At 40.5% G+C, this 27,749-nt stretch overlaps 2 protein-coding genes across 3 annotated transcripts in view; both read left to right on the plus strand.

Moving 5' to 3' along the window:
* Positions 1 to 4,098: 4,098 nt before the first annotated feature.
* Positions 4,099 to 17,169, plus strand: LOC117964716 (SH2 domain-containing protein 3C-like). Its single transcript, XM_058987230.1, has 3 exons — positions 4,099 to 4,226; positions 16,719 to 17,093; positions 17,147 to 17,169. Exons 1-3 carry the CDS (start codon positions 4,208 to 4,210, stop codon positions 17,167 to 17,169), a joined length of 417 nt encoding a protein of 138 aa, XP_058843213.1. The 5' UTR covers positions 4,099 to 4,207.
* Positions 17,097 to 27,749, plus strand: part of LOC131697534 (SH2 domain-containing protein 3C-like) — a 68,421-nt gene continuing 57,768 nt past the window's right edge. The window contains exon 1 of one of the 2 annotated variants that reach the window (XM_058987090.1): positions 17,097 to 17,541. In XM_058987090.1, the coding sequence (XP_058843073.1) occupies positions 17,192 to 17,541 (350 nt within the window). In that variant the 5' untranslated portion in view covers positions 17,097 to 17,191. Of the gene's footprint in view, positions 17,542 to 20,531; positions 20,724 to 27,749 lie in introns of those variants that run through there. The other variant, XM_058987092.1, reaches the window with a different exon arrangement.

The following is a 27,749-nucleotide window of genomic DNA, read 5'->3' on the forward strand; positions in this document are numbered from 1 at the left end:
TTAATGTGTGTTAATTTAACTACTTTTACCCTGAGTCCTGTGTATCTAAATGCATACGCTGTATAAAGGCTATATATGAAAATCTAAATATCATCAAGTTTGCCTGAGACGCACCAACTCAGTTGTGTCTTTTTCAGTGACAGGTGACCCAAATTAGTCAGCAAACCAGCAGTTGCTTGAATTCCTAATGACTGGGAAACAATAAGTTCCAATAACATCAACTCCCCAGCAGAGGGAGCTGTTGTTATACATTTATGATATCAGACCATTGCTATGGAGAATGCTGTAAGTGTATCTACTGACAGTAGTATGTAAGCTTGGTGGCCGTCCCGTCTGGGGGAGGGTGGGAGTTCATTCAGTGTAATGAAACACATAGGACCCGAGAGAGACAAAATAAGTACAATATTTCTGTACATTAAGCCATTACTTTTTATGACCAAGAAAAAACCCAGAAACAATGATGATAGGAAAGATACTGGACACTATATAAAAGAGATTCTGAATAAATCAGAATATAGTTAACCAAAGCTCTTCATAATGAGACATCCACAATATCACTTCCTAGGTCATTTCACTTCAGCAGTGTCTTCTGGGTCAAGGCTTGTTACTGGCTAGAAGAATGTGGATTAGGGAAGCAGCTGGTTGGTTAAGGAAAGAAGCTGTTGAAGGGGTGGGGACAATGTCATCCTCCAGGTGAAATGACCAAGGAAGTGCAACGTTATAAGTGTGGTACAAACTATCATGTTTAAAAAAAAATACATGTTTAGTGTAACATGTGTTCCTTTCTAAATTACGCATTTGAGACCTATATAACAAATGAAAGTGAACAGCAGGTTATGTGCTGTCCTTTCTGATATCAACTGGAACTGAATTGCACAGGCAGGGGGCATATCAGATAAGCCCTTGCCCCAGTCAAATTCAATTGGAAGGGTGGACTGACCGTATTAAAATGTTTGTACATGGTGTGCCAGTTCAACACTCACAATGTAAGATAAGGGTCCCCGAGTGGCTCACCTAGTAGTAGCGCTGAGTCATAGCTGTGCGAAGTAGGCCGGTCTTCACTGGGGACTCTGAAGGGAGCGTCACATTGGCGTTGGCGCTCCCGTGGGTTAAGGAGGTAAAACCGGCAGGGACTGTTTCTCCTCATCGCTCCACCGTCTCCAACCCTGGTCCTGGAGGGCCAGTGTACCTCATGGTTTTTGTTCCAACTGTACGCTAAATTACTTGATTAGACCAATTAAGTGCTATTAGAAGCTGAATTGCTCCAATTAATAAGTGTACAGAGAACAAAAACCAGGATGGACACCAGCCCTCCAGGACCAGGGATGGAGACCCCTGCTCTACAGAGGTCGGTAGCTCGTTGACATCCGCTCTCGAGTTCCTGGGTGAAAAAGGAAGCTGGCTTGGTTGTGAGATCAGAGGACGTCCACTGAATCTTCAGGTCTCCTGAGCCATGTGGGGAATTGCTGCAGTGAAGAAAAACGATTGGGCATTCCAAATTGGGAAAAATTATAACTGGACACATTCAATTAAAAAATTTTTAAAAAGAAGATATAAGGTAAAAACATATAAGGAACTGTGTCAAGTAGACAGCAAAGTATCCTGGAACACTGGTCCCCCATTTTTATTGTAGTAGGAACTTGTACCAACATAAAGACTAATCTCCTAATATATTCACAGCTATGAAAGTGTTACAGAACACCCTGCAGTGTTTACAAGGAAGACATTAGGTTAGCTTTGCTGTGCCCTGTGTTGTCCACATTGCGGCGTTACCGTTTTAAACATAACTCCGACTCTTTAGACATTTTTAAATAAACGGGCGATACGTTTCTCAGCATTCACTCGGGAGTGTTCGCCAGGAGGGAGCATGAACTGGATGCACTGCGATGTTCAGAAGAAATGTTCTTTTTCTCCTGGTGAACGTTCTTGAGTAGTTCATGTACTGTGTTTATGATGTGTGAATAAAAAAATTTCAAAACAATTGTTGAAAAACAAATTGCTGCGATACGGACAACACAGGATGCAGCAAAGCAATGCGTTTCATAAGCACTGCAGGTGTTCTGCAACACTTTATAATATTGTTTTGTATGTATGATTGTTCAGAGCTGTCCGGAAAAGCCATTTGAAAGGTGCTGAAACAGCTGCGATAGCTCTGGCAATACCCTAGATATTAGTTCAAAGATAGAGCACACTGTCAAATTGTATATAAGGTTTTTTTTTGTGGTGCTAAAGGCACAAGACATCAATACAAATGAAAAATGCCAAGCATTCACCAAACACTAACAATCATTCTTTCATATTTTATTCATAAACGGAATTGTGCTAGAAGATTCAAAACAAGAAGAAAAGCCTCTTTTTCTGCATTCGCCTCTTGTTATGAATCTTCTAGCACAATTCAGTTTTTGTAAATAAAACATGAAAGCATGAACTCTGGTGTCTGGTGAGTGCTTGACATTTTTCAACCTTTTTTTTATTAATATCCTAGATCTCCCATAAATGCTGGTCCTCTATAGCTAGTTTCTGTAGTTTTTCTCCATCCTTTATAACATGGCCTAAGTAATTACAGTGACTCCTAATTAAAAGCCTCACTTGAAAGTGTTTTCATCCAGCGTTGTTAAAGTGAGTATGTTGCATCAGGACACCTACGCAATGCAATTTGCTTAGCAGATAAAGTGTTTTAGTTGACACAATTTCCGCGACACCAGGAAAAGCATATGTAGAAAGCAGGTCAACCACAAATGCTATTCGGAAAATATGACGTCAGACAGAAGCATCTTGCCTTATGCTCAACCACTGCCATGTAGGTGAGGGTTCAGGCAGGAAGCTGTCAAGTGAAAAAAATAACCGCTAATGCTAAAGTCTTATTAAACACTGAGGCTCTGATGAGTGGAGCAAATTCATGTGATCTGTTTGATAAAAATAATTAATTGCGGAGCATTAATGTGATTGAAATACATTTTCAACACTGGTATGAAGGCATAAGGCCTGTATTAAGTTGAAATATCAACAGTACAATTCTAAAAGAAGACTGTCCTTGAAGTCATTAAGTTTCTTTTAATATTTCTAAATGTAGTCAAGCTTGACGGTGTAGCTCAGTCTTCATGTGATACATTTCCATGAGTAGAACGTCATGAGGACACTGTGATAAAAGCATAGCAAAGTGTAAGCATGGTAAACACCAACATCAATCATGGTAAATGTACAAGGAAAAAGCATGGTAACCATTCAGAATTACCATGAGCATTTACCATGGTACGCTTTTATATGGGATCGTTGAAATGGGTTTCAATGAAAACTGGTCATTAACAAAATGTTCCACAAAACACTCCTGAACGTTTTGCGATGTATTAAGGTCTTTACACCAACTGCAATTTAACCAAGGGGAAGGAAAACCAAACTAGTGAAACTTAACTAATATTGGAGTGCGCTGAGGAGGAACAGACCCTGCCTCCCCAGCCTGAGAAGCACCAGAGCTAATGCAATGTTCCTTGTGGGGTCTTCAGCTAACCCTGTGCTAATGAAATCTAAAGACTAGCTGCCATGTCTCCACTATGACCTTCTGACAGCACAGTTAAAGGGAAGCTAGGGAAACTGTTTATAACCAGTTATCTTTTTATTTTTTGCTAAATTGATGCCTGATATCATAGTATGGAAGAGACTGGTGTTTTTTTTCTTTGTTCTTCAATCTATTTTAATTGTCTAAACAGCTGTCCACATCATAAAATCAACACACAATTTGTGACAAGTAGCAGTTTCTGCTTGAGAGACCCTTATATGCTGGAGAAAGCATTGCAAACAATAAAATTATGATGCTAGTTTAACCTGATATAAGGGGAGACCCAATTGAAACTATAACGTGACATCAGACTAGTGTATAAATGGAGGACAAAAAATAGCTTTCCAAGACATGAAGTCATGAAATCACCCAAACTTCATGAATGCTTTCGGACGTCTACAGTTTACCAACTCCACTGCATGTTTTTTTTGTTGTTTTTTGGGGGCAAGGTTGTACAACAACTAGTCTCTACATAGCTATAATATCGAAACCCACTGGAACCGCCTTCATTTTAGCAGAAGTGCATCAGGATGTGGGTTTTATGTCAAATTATGAGCAAACACTTTAAGCATGTCACTTTGAAAATGAAAGAGAAGAGGATCTGTTTTTAAAGATTACTAACTGTACCAAGGAACCAAACTGACCAGCAACATGAGCTTTCGAAAACTAAGTAAGTCCCTTCCATTATTTATTAACATAGTCACTGATTACAACGGGGATCTGATAAGACTGCTAGGGGTCGATTGCTGCGTACCAAAGTTAGTCCACTTGATTCGTCTAACTTGTGGATTAAGCAGGTTTAGTCCACTTGCTTGGACTAAAGTTAGTACACTTGTTAATCCCGATTGCAGCGTACCAGAAGTTAATCACCACAGGTGGATCATCCGCTAAATCCTATAGCAATATATTGTTTCAACATATTCCTAAAAGTTTAAATATTTTACTATTTACACATCATAAGTAAATCAACTGGGGAATTACATGTTCAATTTTTACTCTGGATCGTTCGCCAGGAGAAAGAGGTTTATTTTTATTCTAAACACTGCAGTGTATCCAGATCAAGCTCCCTCCTACAACAGTGCTGGTGCCCTGATTGAAACGAGTGGCATATTGTGGGAACAGAAACCAGCAGTGGATACACTGCGATGTTTAGAAGAGAAATGCTTTCATATGGCTAACGCTCCGCATTAAATGTTGAGAAGTGAATTCACCAGTTGATTTATGACGTGTGATTAGAAATTTCAAAAGCATCGATAATATGTTTAAAAATATAACGCTGCGATACGGACGTATTGCGATTCTTGCAGGATGTTCTGTAATACAATTATTAGTATTTATTTCTTAGCAGAAATAAATACTAATAATTGTTACAAGATATCACATTATACATTATTTCACATACAATTACCCATTTAAACAGTTGGGTTTTTACTGGAGCAATCTACGTAAAGTACCTTACTAAAGGGTACAGCAGCAGTGTCCCTCACCGGGGATTGAACTCACGACCCTCTGGTCAGGAGTCCAGAGCCCTAACCACTACTCCACACTGCTGCCCCAGTCTCATAATTACAAGAATATGTACATCATTTAACTTATATATACCGATTTAGAGGTAACTGCCTTCAACCCTATACCGTTTATACACTTCATATCGAACCGAGTAAAATAGAAGTTTGGTTTTTTATTTAAAAATGACACTTTTCAGTACAAAAACTAAAAACAAAACAAAGTTCAATCAGAAATAATCAAAATAAATTCTATTTATCGGAAGGCATGAAAAACAAATCATTCTACTGTTTCATTTTGTCTCAGAGAAAGTCATGTAGTCCTATTTAGTCAAATAGCAGCAAGCCTGGGGGACTTCTACCTTGATCTCTGTTCTGTGAATCCAGGCTGCTGATTGGTTTGTGTTTCTTTGTAATGGGCTACAGAGTAATATAGTGTAACCCTGTCAGCATCTTGTCACAGCGCTGTTTCTTCTTGCTCGCTAGGGAAATCTGGTAATCCCAATTTCACAGGGAATTGCAACGCATGTTAACACGCTCCTTACTGTAAACCCTGCAGGGAGTTCTGGAACACGTTAAACTGTGTTATTCCTGCTGGTGTTGTCCTCCACATGAATCCATGTATTAACATTACAACATACAATTGAATTTTCAAATCTTAAAAGGAGTTGACAAACTCTAGCTAAACCCTTTAAACTCAGCGCAGAAACCTGTACCAGAGGACAACGTGGAGACAGACATACAGTAGGACAGAGGGTATGGAAAGGGTTACCTAGCCATGTTGTTGATGCTGCATTACTGGGATTCTTTAAGACCTGACTTGACAGATTTGTGATCAATTAGCTACTAGGAACTGGATGGGCTGAGGGGCTGAATAGCATCCTCTCATTCGAAAACGTTCTTATGTTCTGATAAATGATACAGGGGAACGAGGACTGCAGATAATCAGGGTTATCAATTTGAGACAAGCGGTAATACGATCTGCTACAGTTCAGACAAAAAATATGGACCAGAAGTTTAACTAATCTTATTTACAGGGCTTCTGTTTTTCAATGATTATGTATTTACTTTTCTGAAGAAAAACCACTCTAGCTGAAACACTTGTCTGCCTTCACTTTTTGATATATACATTGATATTTCATTTAGGATTGAGTGATGATTTATTTTTCTGCTCTGCAGTATAGAGAACACAGTGATCATGGGAGTTTCTCAGTTAAAGTGCTGAATGAATCAATGGATACGTTTTTTGGTATATAGTTTTTGAGGCAAATAAATGACTGTGGTAAACTCAAGGCAAGTTAAACCCTACTGCGGTGATGCATTAAGTGTAAACCAGGAGGGCTTGGTTCTCAAAATGTTTCATCATGTTAATGTTACAAAATGGAATACAAAACGTGAAATATATAACTGAGTGGTTGGATTTTGTTTTTGTAAAATTAACAGATATATACCAAAAAGTAAGAGTTATTAAAGACTGTAGTAAACGCTTTGAAAACATGGCAGAGTGTGTTGTTTATTCCAGCAGGGAGTGCCAGTGCTGTTACAGTATACGGTCTGCTAGCAGCAGGCACAGTCTTCAAAGAGATCAATCTATAAGCCATTCTGGAGGGGAGACTTCACTTAAATACTTTCCATGGTTACCAAGATCCTCCCTGACTTAACTCAAGAAATCTTCAGTTATTGTTGGGGTCCTGGAAACAGAGAGCTAGACAAGTCACATCTATAAATGCCTTTTTTGTGAATAGCTTAAAATCTTTTTAATAAGCTGTTTTGAGCAAAAATGCTAAGTGCCAGTGCATTGTCTAACTGCAGGAACTCGTTACATCAGTGTTCTCTCTGTGATCACCTTGTACTATGAATACCCTGTAGCTCAATAATGACCCAGTCTAAACACTCCATTCTCATCTCTCCAGCACTGCCATTACCCTGCTTCTTAATAGTGACCCCTAGTCTAAACACTCCATTCTCATCTCTCCAGCACTGCCATTACCCTGCTTCTTAATAATGAGCTCTTGTCTAAACTCTATTCTCAGCTCTCCAGCACTTTCACCCTTCACCTACCAATAAAACAGGCTATTCTTAGATATTCAGCACAGCCAGGCTGTCTGCACTGAAACAGTTGTTTCGTTCTCTTTAATCTCGCTCCCCAGCACCTTTATTAGCAAGAACCCGAGTGTGAGAGTGACAAGCTGCATGCTGTGCCGAGCCCCAGTAGAAGCCAGTCCATGGCTGGGGTTGGTGATCATCTCTGTCAGCTCGAACATGTGGTCTCGAGTCAGTGGTGTGGTTTATTTAGCTGAGATCTCAGTGTGAGAAGTGAGGACTGCTGCTAACCTGTGAGAACGCCCTGTCAGAGCAACAACACCACACCACAGGACAGCTGAGTAGATATTATTAGACTCTATTTAATGAATATATGATAAACCCACTGAAAAGAATGACTGTATTTGGAATCTCCGGTTCTCCTTCGCAGTAAGCAGCCCTGTAGGATTGTTCTGTCTTCAATTAGGTCCTGTTTATAGGCTCCTCAAAGAAATTGGGGACCCACATGCACTGATCCTGTCTGTCTGACTCTCCCATTCGTCTGTCTGTATATCACATTCTACCAGGTGAACATGATAACTTGCACCACAACTTCATCATCCATTCCTAGCCTCCTATAGATGTTTCCAATTGTATTTGGATAGTTTGATAAATTGTTGATTTTAGAAAAATGTTTGTACCTATACATTCATATACTTCATTCTTCATATTCGCTCATCTGAACTTCATAAAAATGTTTTTTTTTTTTTGTATAGTAACAGGGAATTCCTAAAAATCAATTCAAGGAACTATGTGCTGTTTTGTACATGCATTGTCCCCAAAAGATCAACACATCAGCACCAACCTTATTAAAGTTTACCAAGATAAATCAGCACTGTATACTGTAGTATAACATGCTTTCCTCATGCTGTGCTTGTAATTTACCTTGGCAAACTTTGAAAAAGGAAAGAGGTGTGTAACCAGGAAATACAGCCACTGGAAGATCCCTGAAGCTCCGGGACTCTCTGGAAATGCAGAGGAAGGCTGTTCTTGGCTGGCCGCTTTGTTTTTGTAGGAAATGCCAGTTTAGAGGGGGGGGGGGGGGGGCTTAATCTCACAGCTGGCGTGCAACTCAGGAACCAAGTCTGCAAACTGCCAGCTGCTACAGGGGCCAGCCCAGAGTGCAGGAAGTAAGCTTTGAATATGTAAACCCAATCATTTTTGCAGTGTTTCTATGTACCTTGCCTATGTTTTTCCATGTTTCTCCATGGTGATACACATTCTCTGCAGAGGTAGAAATTGAAGGGGCAAGGACTTCTTATAAGGGGGTCTTGTGACTCTTAGGGGTGGTTAACTCAGCTTGCTTCCCCTGCTGCAGGCAGCACACAGTCTATTTGAAAGATTCCAAGCAGTTACCATGTTTACCATGCAGAGCGTGACTGACGGACAAGATCTGTGCACATTTTGAATGAGACCACAACAAATATCAAAACAACAATTGTGTTTAAAAAGAAACCTGCAAGTGGAGACCGCTAGCACAGTGAAGTTATAATACTCACAGCGTGGCTTTGTTTAGCATTGAGGAACTAATACAAATACAAGATTACTGTTTTTCTTAAGCTATTTTGTATTCTATTTTGGACCTTGGTTTTCAGTGTTTCAGCAACACCCTAAATCTGAATCACCACCTGTTTCGGTTTCCCCCCTCCGGGAGTATTACAGTAAACTCTTGATTACAACATCTCTCTTATCTAAACTGGGGCATGTAAAACTCTTCTGCCCTGTTGCAACAGAAAGAACACACTCTGCATTAGCCTGCTTTAATCTTCCTTATTTGCTCATTATGTATTTATCTTTCAAATCTTTCTTCCCATCTACTTAAAATCTGAAATTAAAGTGAAAATAAGAATCATTAATAGTGGTACTAATACTGTATTATATGTTAGAGCCTTTTAAATAAACAGGGTTGCATTAAATGTTAGGCGATAGATGTGGGTATACACTCTCTACAATAGCCTGTCTACTTACCCTGTTGTTTATTAACAGTTACACAGTGTTATACCCAGTAAGTGCACTGTATTTAGAAGTGTTATTGATAACTTAACTATGATCTTCTTAGCTGAGGGCTGTTTCAAACAGGTCAGTCCTCTCACAGATTTATCCAGTGATCTGTTTCAACTCTGTATCCTTGTTACCTCTTGCCAGCGGCAGGTGTTTGAACTGAAGTGGTCTGTGAAGATTGCATCGTGTTGTTTTGTTCTTCTATTTCAACCTGCAGCTGTGCTGGATTCAATGGGCTCCACCATTTACAAGCATCACAAGTGCCTCTCCGTTCTGGTCTCAGGAATATAGAGGAGATACTGCTGTCTGGACTTGATAATACGATTAACATTTATTTAACTAGTTGTAGTATTTATTGTAGGTGAGTTTTTTTCATGATACCTGACCAAATGGTAAAAATAGCTGCATTACATTTCAAACTGCAGCCCAGCACTCTTAACCACTAAGCTACTCACACCCACTACCTTCCACACTGCAGCCCAACACTATAACCACTGAGCTACTCAAACCTGATCTACTACACTGCACGCCAGCACTTAAACCACTGCACTATGTAACCCTCCTATCACCCACGCTGCAGCCCTGCACTTGTATGAAACTGTAGAATGGGGGTATTAAGTAATTCACTGAGCTATCCAAGCCAGACTCTCTGTCTGAACTCCCTCAGAAACTGCCGGATTTCAGGAAACAGTTCCAGCTTGTTAACAATATTCTGCAAAAGATACTAGCCAGTCTCCTCCCCTCATGCTATTGTTACTCACTGTCAGTTTATAAAGAGGAACACAGAATGTGAGTCTGAGAAGACATTCTTTACTCTGTAAGTAACAAGGCGTTACATGTTAAAGTTTAACCAGTCAGCACTAAAGATAAGCTTTTAGAAACCGGTAAGAGCTCTAAAGCCCGAAGAGGTAAAGCATATTAAAAAGTATGGTATGGTAAATAAATAGTATAACCATGGGCAAAGCTGCAAAACCACTGCACAAATTCCCCTACTAACCCTTTATAAGGGAGGGCATCATTTTGTTTTTTTATATATAAATGAATACGTTGTGTGTAGAGTGTCTGTGGTAAGGGCAGCGTCAGTGGCAAGGCGTGTTATTCCCAGGAAGCAGACCCAGAGACAGAAGCTGCTGCTTGTGTGCACATTTGTTTACAAAAACAAACAACTAACAAGCACACAAAACAAACAAATAGGCACAGTGGCCAAAACAAACAGGTGAAACATTCAACAAAACTATTGCACATTCATTCTATCAGGAGTTTTGAGGAGTTTTCAGTTGAATGAATCAGCTTCAATATGAAAGGATGGCATTGTGACCAGAGACATGACTTAATGTGTTGTGTTGCACCAATTCAAGACATCACAGACTTTCACAATCAAAACAGTGAGAGCTGCCGTCACTTTCAGTCACGCCACGGAGATCCAGAGGGAGGGAATCACAATAAAGAGAGCAGAATCTAATTTAGTACATCTTCTAAAAATAACTCGACAGTTACTAATAAGTATGTGACATTCCAGGAAACTACTTTTTTGTTGCTGTGTATTTAAAGGAGCACTAACAATATTACCTCTGCTTCCCATATCCTCCTGTTGAAGAGTCTTGTACTGTATTGTATACATCGATTTGAAATATGCAGGTAAAGACAATGCTGTAAACATATCGTGACTCCTGCTTCCTTGTAATCATGGGTTGTAGTTTAAACTCACCACAATGGTCTCCCATTCAGACCATGTGACCTACAGCAAGCCAGGACACAGTACAGTGTTGTATTTACATACACATATTTGCATCTTGAATTCACATTACGAAAAGTGAAGTACTAAAATATTCTCAGCACAATATGAGAGGAAGCAGTAATAATGTTAAGAAAGCTAATAATAAGAAGAATAATTCATGCACAGATTATTACAAATATATACGCAGCAGTGTGGAGTAGTGGTTAGGGCTTTGGACTCTTGACCAGAGGGTTGTGGGTTCAATCCCAGGTGGAGGACACTGCTGCTGTACCCTTGAGCAAGGTACTTTACCTAGATTGCTCCAGTAAAAACCCAACTGTATAAATGGGTAATTGTATGTAAAAATAATTTGATATCTTGTAACAATTGTAAGTCGCCCTGGATAAGGGTGTCTGCTAAGAAATTAATAATAATAATTTATTTTTCATTGAAAACGGTTTTAATTCTTTTTCATTGCTTTATTATTATTATTTTATTTAGCAGAGGCCTTTATCCAAGGTGACTTACAGAGACTAGGGTGTGTGAACTATGCATCAGCAGCATTGTCACTTACAACTACGTCTCACCCGAAAGACGGAGCACAAGGAGGTTAAGTGACTTACTCAGGGTCACACAATGAGTAAGTGGCTGAGATGGGATTTGAACCAGGGACCTCCTGGTTACAAGCCCTGTTCTTTAACCACTGGACCAGACAGCCTCCTGAGGAAATGGCATCCTCCTATGAGGATGCAACAAAGGTAACACACTATCCCCTAGCCTCATGTGAGGTTATCATGCAACAGAGGTAACACACTATCCCCTAGCCTCGCCTGAGGCTATCATGTAACAAAGGTAACACACTATCCCCTAGCCTCATCTGAGGCTATAATGTAACAAAGGTAACACACTATCCCCTAGCCTCATCTCGGGCTATAATGCATTTGTGACTTCTATATCTCCCCATACTTGCAGAGAGCTTTTTCTATTCGTCTCTGTATGAGGTCACCATGAATGAAAGGGTTAAACACTGAACAGTGCTCAAATTAGAAATGAAGAAGAAACAAATACATGAATGTCGTGAAGTCGAAGACATAAAGGAAGACTTGTCTAAACCTTTCCCATTGCTTCTCTTAGTATTTCTAAAGCTAATAATGAGACAATACATTTAAACACTTGAGTTAGCACTCGTTTAAAGTGACTGGAGCTAACGCAATTATTCCAAAACTCGTGCCTGTTGTGAACGTGTATTTGTTATATACAGTAGGTCTCAAATGTCCAGATCTGAAAGAAACATAATGTTGTGGTAAACATGTTAAAACATGATACATGGTACTACACTTGGTGAAAGAAATCTCGGTTTGCAAGCTATGCTTTCAGTAAGTGTTACAATTGCTTGGTTATTTCACTTAGGAGTTGAAACTGTCCACCTCACTGGTTTCTTTCCTGTCCTTATAACCAACTATGCTATCCACATGAACTTAGCATGCTTTCAGCCATGCTTTGGACAAAAGACACTACTGAGGTGAAATAATCCACGAAGTGCAAGCATCACAGCCCACTTGAGAACAAGGTATAGAAACTGCGACATTTCTTTAACCTCAAGTAGTACCATATATCATGTTAATTGCCATAAGACGCATTTCTTTCAGAACTGCATCATTGGAACCTATATTCTGAAAGTGAAAAAGATGTATGGAATTATTTTGTTAGCTGCAATTACCTTAAGGAATAATAATAAGAATGAAAAAAGACATTTCCAGTAGAAAAGAAACTCATTATTTCACTGGCTTTATTCTCACTTCGATTTCATCCTCCCACAAAACTATGGGCCCTATTTAAAAGGCACATTTCCAGAGACGGATCAAATCGTTTTCATGGTATAAAACAATGCAATCCATAGACATTGTTTCAGCATCACATCATCCTACCCTGAGGCAGGCACCTGGTATTTATATATTCAAGCAGCCACTTCATAAGACAATCCAGAGATGGCAGCATAATCACCACCACATGTTTCAGTCAAGATGTTTACATTCCAGTGTGCTTTCCAGCTCAGCCTGACCACAATCCCCCAGGACAAGGCCTTACATTCTAACTAGGGGATCGTCTCTTAGCCCTAATGTGGTCATGTTAACAATCCCCTTTATCGTTGGTGCACATTTCTATTCCATTATTACCTCAATAAAGTTCCATTACAGGGGGTGTCCTGTGAGCATTAACCATTTCAGTGCCACATTTGTTTAATCTCTGACCATATTAGTCATGCAGACCACTCAGTTTCAGAAAGTCTTGGTATTCTGCTATGCTGTATTCTCTAAAAAAGTTCCATTACAGGTGGCAATCCAGCATAAATGAACCATTTCTCTGCCACTGACTATATGAATGACACATTTCCATGTATCAAACCATTCATTTTGATATGTCATACTCATTAGATCAAGCTACCGGGGGAACCTGTTCTTTTCAGTTCACAAAAACTCCCATTTCTATTTTTGTCTGCAGAGTTATCTATAGTAATTAGCTTATTTGGGTGAAATATACATACAAATGTTTCCTAGACTTTTTAGCACATGAACAAACAACCGTTTTTTATTTATTAATGATGAGTTTTCTTGATGGAATTCAAACACTCCTAGCCACATTAAATACTGATACACCTGGGATATGTAGCACATACTTTTGTGTGTTACATGACATGTTATACACATGGCATCCCCGACATGTGTTCAGTAAGATATGAAAGTTGCAATATCAGTCATGACAGCCAAGACAGCTGGCCAGTGGTGTAGGCAAGCTAAATCACATGACTCACATCACCCGCACAGCTGTCTGATTCATTGAGTCATCGCACATCGCTGACAGCTCTGGGGTGTACTTTTGGGCAACTGATGAGCTGACATTTAATTTCTGCACAAAAAATTCAAAAAAGCAACAAAATGACCAAACATGCAAAACAAACTGCAAAAGCAATAACTTTATAAATATGCAAAAACTTTAATGAAAACTGTTGCTTGATTTGGTTATCAGCTATGTGTCAACTACACTGTGCAAAGCAGAAATGAGCCTGTGCACTTGAGCAGATACTGTATCGCAGCATCTCCTATCTCTGTGACACACATGTTCTCAGCTTTTGCTTATCTTCTTATGGAGCTGTAAACAACAGTGTTGCGCAGTTTGCTTTCTAACTTCAGAGATGCCAGCCACGCTCTCTCCCCAGGCACTCATTCCCACAGAGAATCTGCAGCCTTCCAAAAATCACAACCATGGAAGTGATAAGCAGAGAAAGCATTCCACACGAGCAGCTGGGACTGAGAGGGCAGTCGAAGTGAAATGGGCAAATACGCACCAGGGCCATATATGGCTCACTGAGTTCCACAGAATGGCTTGTTTGATTTAGAGGCGAAGGCTGGACAATCTGTAAGTCAGAATCCCAAAAAACGAATGTGTGAATCAACATAAATCATGTTAAGCATCCTTTTTTGTTTTATTTTTATGACTATAACACTTCCAGTTCTGCTCTTTGTTTAAACCTTGTTATAAATTGTTTAACTGAACCAATTACACATCCATCCAACCCTAAAGTAGTAATGATTTCATTGGACCTGTTAACCCTGTGGAATAGATCTCCAGGGTGGTGATTAGCCACCCCGGTCCTACAGGGACTTTTAAAAAGAAAGAAATATGGGAAACACTTTATTGGAATTAGACACTATGTAGAGTTATGTAGTCTTTATGAAGTTGGTAGGAATGGTATATTGTGTATATAATGGCTACAGAACACTGAAACTGCTTCCATAATTCCTTGTGACCATGTTGAAAAAAAATGCAATATAGTTGAACACCTTGGAGTGTGTTATTGTCTTTATAATATGGTACCTCCACCCTACCCCACCCCTCCCAAAATGAATTGGTTGTCAAGTGAATCAGGCAGCGTTTCTAAGCTGTGCTGGTATGGTGACATATCTGCACAGGATGGAATACTTGTTAGCCAATGAGATTGCTCCCTCTATTCTTGCCATTTTACAATTGGTTTTAGCTATGTAGAGTTTCGAAGTTTCAAGAGCTGGACAGTGCTTAAGTAATTCCTTTAAAATGTGTAATGTAGAGTTCTGTCTATACAGGGAATCTGAGCCAAGCCTGAGTTGGCTGCAGTAACTTAATGTTTTTTCATCACCTCCAGTGGGAATAATTAACTGACCTGATCCCTTATCAAGTTTCCCTCCTCTTAACCTCTCTCACATCACTCAGTGGGAAGCTCAGCCACGTGAATTCCTCTCCCAGTGCAATGCCATCATTGCGGGTAACCGCAACCCAGAGGGAGTCATTGCCATTCACTCATCACACTGCTATTCCACTCTCATCCAGCAGCTCAACTGCGGTCTTGACTCCCATGCATTTAGTAAGACAGAAGACCATATTCGCATAGCAATTACCACTGTGTAAAAAGTTTGCACCATTTTTTTTTTTTTATGTTAAAGGCAAAACAAAGTGCTAAGGGTAGAGGAGAAACTTTAATACATCCATGTTTTGTTTTCTTTCTTCATTTTAAAGATCAGCTTGACAAGGGCATGAGGTATTGCAGTTATCTAAACTAATGTAGATGCCTTCTTGTTTAGATTCACTTTGTATATCATTTTCTGTTTCAGTCATCACATCCTGAGGACTTTCTAAAACTCAGAAGTTTAAAGCACCCCTGTGGTCTCAATTGAGCTCTGAAACATGTCTCCTCTCTAAGTACAGCAAGTACACCAGAGTGTAACCATTAACCGGTCCCCCTGCAATGCTTCAACCTTGTGGGTATAAAAAATACACCAGTAAGAAATACCACATTGAACAGAATGTTTCAAGGGGGCAGGTTAATGGTTACACTCTGGTGTACCAGCTGAACTTAAAGAGAAACATTAACCCTTTTGTAGCATGAATCTTACAAGGCTGCCATTGAGGAATCATTTCAGTAATGTACTTCGCATTGCAGTACTATATAAACACTGTATGCTAAATGCATTGCTGACCATGACATTGACCTGGTTGAAATATTAAGGTAATGGCATAGACACAAGACACATGTTTTGTGTCATGTTGTAATATTTGGTACATAGCTGTATTTTATGATTTTCTCAATTACATTATTACACTGCCACATTTCCCATGTCATGCATTTACTATGGAGTGAGCAAGTTGCCTAAAGTCCCTCTTTGATGTTATAATGTTTTCTGGTAGGTATTTTTAAACATGCACTGGAGTAGAGGACAGGAAATTCAATTACCCCTTGGCATTGGGCAGTACCTGTATTTTCACGTGACTCTGGTATCATCTATATTACTCTCTCCCTCTCTCTGTGTTCCTGCACTGCAGTCAGCTCCCACCCTGCTTTGCACACCTACGCTTACAGCCTCCCAGCTCATTAGAATACCTGAGGTCTGGCTCCTGATTTCTGAGACAGCGATGTCAACATCCCAGTCAAAGCACGCTACCGCACTCACGCAAAAACAAAATATTTACAGCATGGAGTCTGGATTTCAAAACAAACCCCACATTAGCACTTAGTCTTGTTTTTACTGAACACATTTTAATTCTACTATTAGTGCATCCTTACTTGGGTCTGACATTCTAGGGTTTGAAAGCAACACAAAGCATGCAAACAGGTATTTAGATTTCTAAATATAATAGCTGGAAACAAATACTTACCTTGCCTATAAGCACAAACCTGCATTTACTTTATAAAACTACTACTTTTGTTTTACTACATTCCAATGCTCCAAATGTGTATCCAGAGTTTAGGATCTGCTCTTCCAGAATCTTGTGTGATCAGCCTTTTGCGAGGAACTAGTTCCTGAATCGTGTTTCTGTCTTCCAGGCTTTAAGTGGTTTGGGAGTCTGGGCAACCTCTCCTTCAGACGCTCCTCCTCCGGGTCTGAGAACAAGTCTTCAGAGACCCTGCGGCACCATGGGAGCCTGCCTGAGGAAGGCAACTTTAACAAGACCATGGACGACATGGACACCTGTACCCGGGGCCAGACATACGCCCGGTCCTGTGACATGTACAGTCACACAGGCACCATGCCACGCAAGGACAAGTCCAAGGACAAGGGCTCCCGAAAGTCAAAGGGAAAAGCTGAGCTCAGTCGAAAGCAGAGCCAGAGAACCAGCCCCGATTCTGTGGCTGAGTCCCCTTTCTTAAGCGCCATGTCTGGCACAACCCAGGATAAGCCAAAATCACCACCCAACCAAAGTAAAGAATCGCCACCGGCACCTGAGAATTCAAAAGAGTCTGCTTCGCTAAAGACAACGGAAGAATCAGCAGCTAACAGTAACGTGGAATCTATTCTAATGCCAAATATTGCTGAAGAATCACAAGATAAACCACATACAGACCACCAAGGAAAACCAGCTTTACCCAACAGAAATAAAACTATGTCCCAGCTCAGATCTAGCCAGCCCAGCACACCAACCTCTAAACCACAGTCAACTGTATCCCCATATTGCCCCACAGAAACACCAGCTGCACCACAGAAACAGTCTGCAGCACCACAGAAACAATCTGCCATGACAACGCCTGAAGAATCTGACATAGAGACTGACTCAGGTGTCGTTCTGGAGCAAACTGAAGCAGGGGAGGAACAGGCCACACCAATCAGTGTAGAGGAGGCGGGTGAGGAGATGTCAGAATCAGACCAGAGGTAAGTGCCCACAAAATGTGTGCTGTATTCATATATATATTTTTAGCAATGTGCTATATGTTTAGCAACTTTCTGAAAATAGTCAGTCCCTTTTTAAATTTCTGTTTAGCTTCAGGAGCTGTAATTTGAAGATGTTGTTTATAAGCTAGTATTGCTTTAAAGCAATTGTAGCTAACTTAATAGTTCCATAACATTTCTAGTACTATACTAGGTAAAATACATCGTTGCAAGCCATGCTTTTAAACTGTCTTACATTTCCTGATTCATTTCACCTGGAGAGTGAAATTGTCCCCAGCCCTTCACTGGCTTCTTTCCTGTCAAGTACCTATTGACTGACATGGTTTTAGGGAGAAAGATGCTTTGAACCAGAAGACACTGCTGAAGTAAATGACCCAAGAAGTGCAAGTGCAAACAGATAATCCAAGAATAAGGCATAGAAACTGAGATCTTCCTTTAACCTGTGTAGTACCAGATATCTGGTTTTAAAATGAAAATACATGTGTGCTGTAGCATGTGTTTCTTTCAAATCTGCACATTTGAGAGCACATGTAGCTAATGGTAAGGGCTAAGTGCAGAATGAGTAATATTTATGGAACTGTTTTGTTAGCTACAATTATTTTGAGGAACAATGATGTAATCCTAATTCTGCTGTTGCAGGAATCTGGAATGATAATGCATGCGTTGCAACTGTGTTACAATAAGTAAACTAGACTATTAATTGATTGAAACAAAGAACTGGATTAAAGTTTTACCCTACCCCTGCCATTGCCAGTTCATAGACTCACCCAGGAGACTTGCTTATTATAGAAGAGTCGCTCTCCCAGCCCATAGCATGCTTCCCAGCCAATGTACCCCCAGGGTAAAACACATAGGATTAGCGTACAACGAGGACCCTTAATTACATGAAAAGGTGAAAATAGGATTATGCCGTCTAATAAACAACACTGTACTGTGCGCCTGATAGGAAAAAGCATCTCATTCAGTCAGGCTAATCCAATTGGTCTTGCTCCACCTTCTACACAATAAATCATTCTTATCAGCTCCAGTGGCTGTAGGGTTTACTGTAAGACAATCTCACACTAATGAGTAGGAGTGCGTTCTAATTGAAATGATCTGGAGTGTGTTTCAGAGTGTGTGTGTGTGTGTAAGAGCTACATCCAACAAAAAGCTTTGCTAGTGCAATGGGCTGCAGCATGGAAGGCAGTGGGTTTGAGTAGCTCACAGGTTAGAGTGCTGGGCTGCAGTGTGGAAGGCAGTGGGTTTGAGTAGCTCATTGGTTAGAGAGCTGGGCTGCAGTGTGGAAGGCAGTGGGTTTGAGTAGCTCACAGGTTAGAGTGCTGGGCTGCAGTGTGGAGGTCAGTGGGTTTGAGTAGCTCAGTGGTTAGAGTGCTGGGCTGCAGTGTGGTAGGCAGTGGGTTTGAGTAGCTCAGTGTTTAGAATGCTGGGCTACAGTGTCGAAGGCAGTGGGTTTGAGTAGCTCAGTGGTTATAGTGCTGGGCTGCAATGTGGAAGCCAGTGGGTTCCAGTGGACTGCAGACAAAAATAGGTCTAAAATACAGCTTAATATTACTTTCCATTTACCCAATAAACAATCCGAAAGCAAGAGAAGCATCTGAAGACAAGTACACGTTTCCTCCTTTCATAAACAGTTTCCTACAGACACAGTATTAATAGAAAGGCAGTTTGGCAGAATCAGCATCTGGCTTACTCCCATAATGTCACAAGCACAACTGATGCCCCAATTTTACGGTAAGAAATAACAGAGGATGGGAAGGGTGCAGATCCTGTCCTTTACCGATTCACAGACAGTCAGAGCTCAGCTCAGGATATGTGTGCTTGTCATCCACAGCTGCAACTAACAAAGGCTGAGCCTATTTTAAAAAGCGGAGGGCTAGGCGGCGCAACGGGCTAACTCACAGCTGGTTTAAAATAGTTGGAAAATTCACTCAACATAAGATAAGCAGGCTATTTACTCTGAATGCACACTGTCCTGTGTTTGGGGGACTCTAATGCCTACATACAAACATGGAGAGAGAAACACATGCTAAAGCAAGCATTTTTTTAAGTGATATTTGGTACTAGGTGAAGGTTAAAGAAAACTCTCAGTTTGCATGTCTTACTTCCAGTGTTATAGGTAATTTCATCTGGAGAGTAAAATTCTACACTACTTCAGCCCTTTATCTCCTATCATTAACCAACCTGCGGTGTCCCCTAATGACTGGAATGCCTAACCTAGGAAGTGTAAGACTATCTAAAATAGTTTGTTATAGATGTGCAATGAATGGAAACTGCTGTGATTGGATACATTTTCTCAGATTTTTTAGTCTTTTTAAACTCTTCGACTTGTCTAAAGCCCCTCAGACAAGAGATAAAGTTAATGTTGTCTTGGAGCTGGTTATATTAACATTGGTGTTGGTTTGCAGGGGACATGAATCGCTGGTATCACAGCAGCTCCTGGGTTGGAACCACATCGTCGTCCTTTCCCCAAGGTCCTGTCCTCTTATGAGACTCAACCATGCCAGTATGCTCAGGCTTGATCCCAGACTGCCCAAAACTATTTTGGGGACTTTATTAAGAATGAACAGAAATAGTAATTCATTGTTAATAGTAACTCATACTGTATCATGGGGAAATAACAAGATAAAAAATGCAAGGGTATATAAAGTATTCCTTAAAGTTCACAGATCTTAAAAAACCACTCTCAGTTCATTCTTAGTTCTCCAGCACTTACCCAGCACCTAATGAACACGATAATAAAGTGCATACATGCATTTGAGACACTGTTACTAATGTATCACTCAGAACCGCTCATCGCCAAAACTCACCTACATTGATAAAATGCAGCCGTGCACATGGTTGAATGGTAACCCTCAGAGAATCATCCACTTTCTTGATGGTTTTGCAGGTACTACTGCAAAGATGTATTCATTCATTCCCAATAAGCCCCTCCCTGTCTGGGCTGGGATTCGCCTCACCTCCCACTCCCTTTCCCTCAGCTGGGAGGGATCAGGAGGCTGTCAGATCCTCACGGCGGGATCGGAGTACATCATTTGCCGCACTGTTGCTGTTGAATTAAAGTAACGGAGTACGGTACCTTGCGTGTGGTTCTGGGGAGGTTGGACATAAAGGTTGGACTTGGAGGATGGACAAAACTAACGTGAATTTTGTACTATGGGTCTGAGGTGAGCGTTACAGAACTTTATCTTTTAAACTTTAAATGTATTGCTGTGCAATGCGTAATGCAAGTCGGGAGCTCCCGATATGCAAAGACTGATGCGTGGGTTCACGGGGAAGAGGATAGGCAGAATTTTGAATGCTATTTGTTGGATGTCAACTAGTTACAATGAACGGTTTCTCATAAGACGCCTTATTTTACAACAGACGTCTCCCCGGGGAAAATTGTGCTCTCTCCATGGTCCCTCACCTTATATCTACTATATATACACCTTATATATTTTGCAGAAGCAGAAATGCTTCGCGAAACTTTATGGACGTCTTGCGAAAGTGCGCTGGATATAAATGCAGGAGCTGATGTTAGCGGGTTTCAGAGTCCGTACGATGTAACTAGAAGCATTGAGCTACTTTTCACACATGCACGTTTATAGCTCTGTCTGTTTTCACAATATTTGTGTAGAAAAACAGTCAAATTTAGGTTATTAAATATTATGACGCGGAGTGCCATTTTAATTGGGATTCACACGCAGTGTAGTACAGTAAAACAGTACCAAGTAAACGTAAATATAAAAAATGTGAGCATGCATACAAAATATCATATGCACAATATAGTAACACAAACGTTCGAAAGAGAGCATTTGCAATAGAAATCCTGTTAGTGCAATTCTGGACAGCAGGGAGAGAGCATTTATTTTCGCTCCACAGGACATTCTCAGGGCTTGTACGTCCGCTGTCTGTAGTCCTTGAAATGAAGTGGCTTGAACTTGACAGCAGCTGAGTGAATTTAAAATGAAGCTTTTTAAACACTGTATGGCTGTATAGTAGTGTCTCAATGATCTAGTAGCACAAATAACTACACAGTTAAAAGCTAAGGGAAAATGCAACAAAACCTGAGGGTGACCTATATCAGTTTACAACAGCTAGCCTTTCCCTTCTCTAACCTTAAGACCAATAAAATGTATGTATTTCACTTTCTTCAGCCTTCATGTTAATCAGTAATTACAAATAAAACTCTAATCTTACTTGAGAGTGGCCTAGGATAATTTTACAAAGAATGCGCAGGAATAACGCCAAGATTTACTACACAGTTCAATTACACTTATAACAACAGAACACGCAACATTCCCAGCTGCACGCTAGTGCACTGGCTGCTGCAGAGGATTTCAATTGAATGTATTGCTGCACAGACTGATGGGATTCTGCTTCCTATGGTCATTTTGATTGGGTCATGGAACTCCAGTTTGAGTTCTCATTAAAATGACATACTTGTAAAGTTCTTAAGTAAAAGCTGGGTAGTTAAATATCCATGGAGAAAGCAACATTTGGACATAAGCATGTGAAATCTGATTGGAAAGACATGTACGAATTGCTGATTACTTTGATCAAACCCATAACCCATAACCACAGGGGTACATGATGCAAATACTCCTGCATGGGTCAGTTTTTCAGAATTTCAGAATTTGATACTGGTTAAAAACAAAACAAAACAAAAAATGTTTCACTAGCAGGAACCTATAGGCAATTCTGATGTATATTGTCAGAAACGCCTTTTTCATTTTGTCATTTATATTTCATTTGTTAACTACTCTTTTTGTTCATTGTTGCACAGTTAATATACTATATTTTTACTTTACAGATAGGTAGGTAGGAATTTCTGCACTGAAGACTATTCTATATTGCCCAGAAAAACCGAATCACAAAAGGCTTTCAGGGCAACTGGCAATTGGGCATATTGTTTAGGCATTGCACAACTAACTGCAATACATTTTAATAAAATAAAATAAAGAAATAAATAAAAGAACTCAATCCTTGATTGAAAGATGCTTTGAGATGCAGGCTGTACTGGGGCGCTATTGTTATCACACACAATTCTGCACCTGCTGGATTTGATTCAGCTAGTCTAGAGTCTACACTCTATTGTGTAGACCAAGCATGTGCTGTAAAGATTTAAAGGATCACTGAGTTTGTGGTTAATAACGTAAGCTGTGAAAGCCTTAATCAGACGTTTCGCACAAAAAAAGATTTCCTTAATGTGTGTAAATATACCAGGCCTAAGAGAACAGTAAAACGTTATGCTGTACTATGCCTTACGTGGGTCTTTGTGGCATTTTTCAAATACAAGAAGCATCGTTTGGATTTCTATACCTTTAACGAAGAGAACATTGTGGTCCAAGACATTTCACTGTAGTAGTTTGCCAAGTACAATGTTTTTCCATTGGTATGTTAAACAATGACACAAGTCTTGAGGCCACTTCCCAAAGGATCATAAAGAATGTCTTTATAAAACTCTCCTGTGAGAAATCTTAAAGGAATTTTACAATAGGATTACACGACCCCTGGACTGAATTAATTATTATTCTACCAGCGAAGCAGCCCCGTTACTCACTAGCTTCATTTTTTATTGCCAGAACTGAACACATATCCAAATCGTATGAAAACAACAAACCTAATCTCGATTGAGCATACCACAGGTAGAAACACATGGTTTCTATCTGACACATGCGTCTGGAAACATATTCATCTTGTTTTTTGAAAACCTGTGGTGGGATGAATGGAATGCAATCTGGAGTGTGGTCAGAGGTTCATTTGTTTTGCTCCATGCATAACAAAAGTAACAACAGGGTCCCTAAATAACAAAACCATGTTTACTCTGTACTCATCTTTAAGGATTTCACAAGTACAAATAGATACTTTTGAAAACTTTCCAAAGTAGAAAAGGGAGAACATCTCTGGCTACCGTTCTGCTTGTGAGATGTCTTGCTCATTACAATATTTAGCATATTTTTTAAAGAGGACATGATTATCTATTCAGGGGTACCAAGCTATTTAGTAAGTAAAGGGTCTGAGTGAGGAAAAAAGGGCAATATAATTGTCACCCCCAGTCATTTGCGTTGGTACTGTATATTGATTAACTTAGCAATAAAATGTAATTCAAATTATGAATGTAAACTGCGACTGGCTGTTTGTGATCAACACAATTTATCAGCCCTCCCTCCAGTGCTAACGAATGGTTTAGATTTCATTCCAGCTGTCCCCACTCAGTTCTGTTTCCTGAATAAGCTGGATGTAGCTTTGTGTTCATTCCTCACCCCCCAGGATGCTGCTTCACTGTGGGATGCATTCCATCATCCTCCCAGCCAGGATGAGAGAGAGAGAGAGAGAGCGAGAGAGAGAGATATATTGAGAAAGAGAGAGAGAGATTGAGAGGGGGAGAGAGATTGAGAGCGAGAGAGCGAGAGTGAGTGAGAGAGAGAGATTGAGAGGGGGAGAGATTGAGAGCGAGAGAGAGAGTGAGAGAGTGTGAGAGAGAGCGAGAGAGAGAGAGAGAGGGATTGAGAGCGAGAGAATGAGAGAGAGAGAGAGAGGGAGAGAGCGAGAGAGAGAGCAAGAGAGATTGAGAGGGGGAGAGAGAGCGAGAGAGATTGAGAGAGAGAGCGAGAGAGAGAGAGGGATTGAGAGAGAGAGAGAGAGAGATTGAGAGCGAGAGAGAGGGATTGTGGGGGTGCCATGTGAACTAGAGAAGCACAGCCTGAGGGAATCAAGCGGCTGATCACCCAGCCACAGTAAGAAACCACAGAGCCTCCAACGCCAAGCCCAAAACACCACAAGCAGCAGTCCAGGAAATGAAACACATCACAAAACGGCTTTTCTGCCTGATTTTCCTTCAAGTCAGGATTTTCTATTGAAAGAATGTAGACAGTGGCATGGTCTAATGCATAGGTATCAGCATTCTATTGGAGTTGGCAGTGTAACTTAAAACTTCTACACTTAGGGAATATTAAAAAAAGAACGATTGAATGGTACACTGTATCCCTCTACTGCTGCATTCCAAATTGTACACCTTTTCTGTCGGATCAGTGCGGTATTGGATCTGTGGTGTACCGAGCTCTACAGTATGGGCTGTAAAAGCAATCGCCACCCCTCCAGGTGATCAAAGAGGAAACATACTGTACAAGGTGATTATAGTCTAGAGCTTAGACAAACATGGAGTTTTCATGGTTAAACGATTATCCCATTGTTCTTACATTTTTTCATTAGATAGAAAATGACCTGTTAAAGAAAGGACAGAAACACTCTTCTGTACAGTAGAATGGGTGCTTTTTATTTCAGACATCATTTACAGATTTGTGTCCACAATGCCACTGAATACATTTCAAGCTGTGTTTCTTCAAATATTTGAATATTCATGCACTGCAGTATATTTAGGTACCAGCAATCTGAGCCCTCAAGACAGCCAAGCAGAGCCTCCTTATTCATGTCTGCAGTTCATTTAGATTCAGTTACCTACTTGAAGAGATCCAGACAATCGTGCAGAGAAACGATTCCTTTACTAGTTAAGAGCCGATGTACACAGGACTCGGTGCAGGACAAACACAAGTGCACTGCTCATTGGAGACTGTACTGCTGCTCCAAGCTTTATTCTGCATGCACTGCAAAGAGAACATCCTATCATTGTGTAGAATTTCTGTTACAAGAACTGCAAGCGTGAAAACGTTCTCAGAGCACTCACATGGGAAAAGACTTTGAGAGAAGTTCTCACTACGCATGCAGGTGTGCTCGGTATACATTCTGTGTGAAAGGTAAACTTAAAGAGCATGTTTGCTCTGTGCAAGGATATACAGTATGTCTACTGTACTTGATGCATTTACCAGGGGTGTTAACTGTGTTTCATAGGGCACTGTAAGTCAGATGGATTCTATTTTTGGATGTTTTATAAAGGTTTACTGTGGTATACTATGATAGTAAAGAACAGGGGAGGTAATAGGGTAATGCATATGCTAAAAAATGACTGTGAAGTGCTCTGAAGAGCAATACATGCGCTATAAACAGGGCTAGAAAAGATATTAGAAACATCTGTCCCAACATTGTCAATAGGGTGAAGGGTCTGTGGACGGCACTGTGTTGGTGTGACGAATCTGCAAGGTGTTTAAATTGGGATACGTGACTGTTCCTCAATGATAAACAAGCTCCTTCGGTCAACCCAACGAGTCAGTCAAGACAGTCTTATTGCAACGGTTTGCATAAAGCCAGCACTGGAAAGAAAGCTCTGGTTGCAAGCGGATTTTGACAGATCAACCCTACAAGAAACCGACCTGCTGGAGTGGCCCACAGAAACACTGGATCAGACACTCAAATCATTATGTCACGCAGTGTGGGCTAGTAAGTCCGTTTTCAACTCTTTTGGCCTGTGTCTTTGTTCACACTGTTCAGTGCCATGCCATGAGTGAAAGTGTGCTGAAACAGCAGGGCCATTTGAGCTGCAGTAAACCCCAGCCGGTATTCCGTGAGTGTTTAGAATGCGGCTCCTGCAAGATGGTTGCCATTTATTATAACAACTGACAACCAGATGGAAACCGTCCCTCAGGAATGCCTCTGAAAGCTGTGTGGAATCAGTGCGGGAATGTGCTGAGTGTCCCAGTGTGGGAACAGCCTGCACTCCACATGCAGCACCAACGAGGCAAGTTCACTGGGACACCATCCATCCTGGTTTGCTAAAATTCCTTGGAATTCAACTTTCTGTTTCCATTGTTCATATTTTGTTGATCAGTGTTACAAGTTTAATAGTTATCATACAAGGCTCCAAAAGTCTTGAAATTCATTTGGAGATGTTTGGTGCAGAACGTTTGCGTCTTCGTTTTACCCCACAGACCTTTTGCCTGTTTATCCTTGAATAGATCATCATGCCTCAAAAATAGGTAAAATGCTTTAATAATAAATGCAATTATATCCCAAAAGTGATCCATTACACTAGCAATGCAGAATAACTGGGTGGGGTCTTCATTTTAGCTCCTGTAGTTTGATATCTTTACTTTACTGTAGGGTAGGTGAAGCCACCATTGACAAGGGGAATTATCCCTTTAGTCTTTACTCTGTTGTAAAACAAAAAAACAACGGGACATTTTTTTTACCATTCATATCCTGTATTTAGTTAGTTTGGGCTTTAAAACTAATAACACAATTATACTGCTCCGAAACTGCTTCCTTTAAATCGGTGCTGTAAATGGAAGTGAAATTGGGTTAACACTACGCCTGGCATGTTTGTATGGTACCATCATCCTGGTAAGACCATGAAAGATCTTTAAACCACAATGGCAACAGCTTTGTACTGTGCACTTTAGCTACATGGCCTGTGTGGATTTTTTTTTGTATTAAACATGATTTAATAAGTACAGTATGTATAGTACAACAACAGTTTGGCTAAAGTACTGACATTATTAAAATAAATTGTCTGTGTACTTTCCTAACATTAAAAATAATTGATATATTTCCTGGGCTATTTGCGATGAAGACGAGGTTATTTGAATATTTCTGCTGATATGTGCGGATTTTCGGGAATGCTGGTCTGGATTTTTTGGGATTGGCAGGGAGGGGTCGGCTGCAGACAGCAACTGCTTTGGCTCAGTTCCAGGGATCCCTCTGGTATGGGGAAAGGTGGTGGGAAACAGCACCACAAAGCTGGGACTTCGCACAGGAATTCCAGATGTCCTGGGTTTGCTGGGATCAGGGAGCGTTTAAAATGATACAGTGCAGAGCAGCGTGTCGTTTTTACAAGAAACTAATTGACAACTTGTACCCTGTCCCGTGTGTGAGATGAGATGAGGGTAAAAGCTCTATAACCATGAATGCTATTTTGAATAGCGGTTCAGACGTTTGCTGGCGGTGTGTGGGGTTGTCAGTTCGCACCCTGCCTGTGCCCTGTTACATATAGCTGCCGTGGTTTTGAAATACAACTGCTATACACAATCCAGTACTGTACATGCACACATTTGCACGGCTGTACAGAACTGGAAGTTGTTGCTCATTCGTCCATTTTTTGTTGCAGAAAAAAGAGCACAAATTGCACACTGAACTCAAAAGCCAATGGTCCTGTTTTTATAATATATTCTTGTGTAATAGAAGACAGAATCTTTAAATTAACCATCGGCATTGTTTCTCACTGGTTTTGTGACATCTCCCCATTAACAAAAATGGTGCAATGCAAATTTCCTTGTGTATCAGGATGGCAACTGGGTGGCTGGCGACCACACACACTG

This window comes from Acipenser ruthenus, chromosome 15 (assembly GCF_902713425.1).
Source record: "Acipenser ruthenus chromosome 15, fAciRut3.2 maternal haplotype, whole genome shotgun sequence".
Taxonomy (NCBI): Eukaryota; Metazoa; Chordata; class Actinopteri; order Acipenseriformes; family Acipenseridae; genus Acipenser; species Acipenser ruthenus.

Bases quoted from the DNA above. Each gene is read 5' to 3' on its own strand.
- LOC117964716 (XM_058987230.1), top strand. The intron at 17,094-17,146 runs GTAAAGAATCGC...GCTTCGCTAAAG, and splicing joins AAAATCACCACCCAACCAAA to ACAACGGAAGAATCAGCAGC.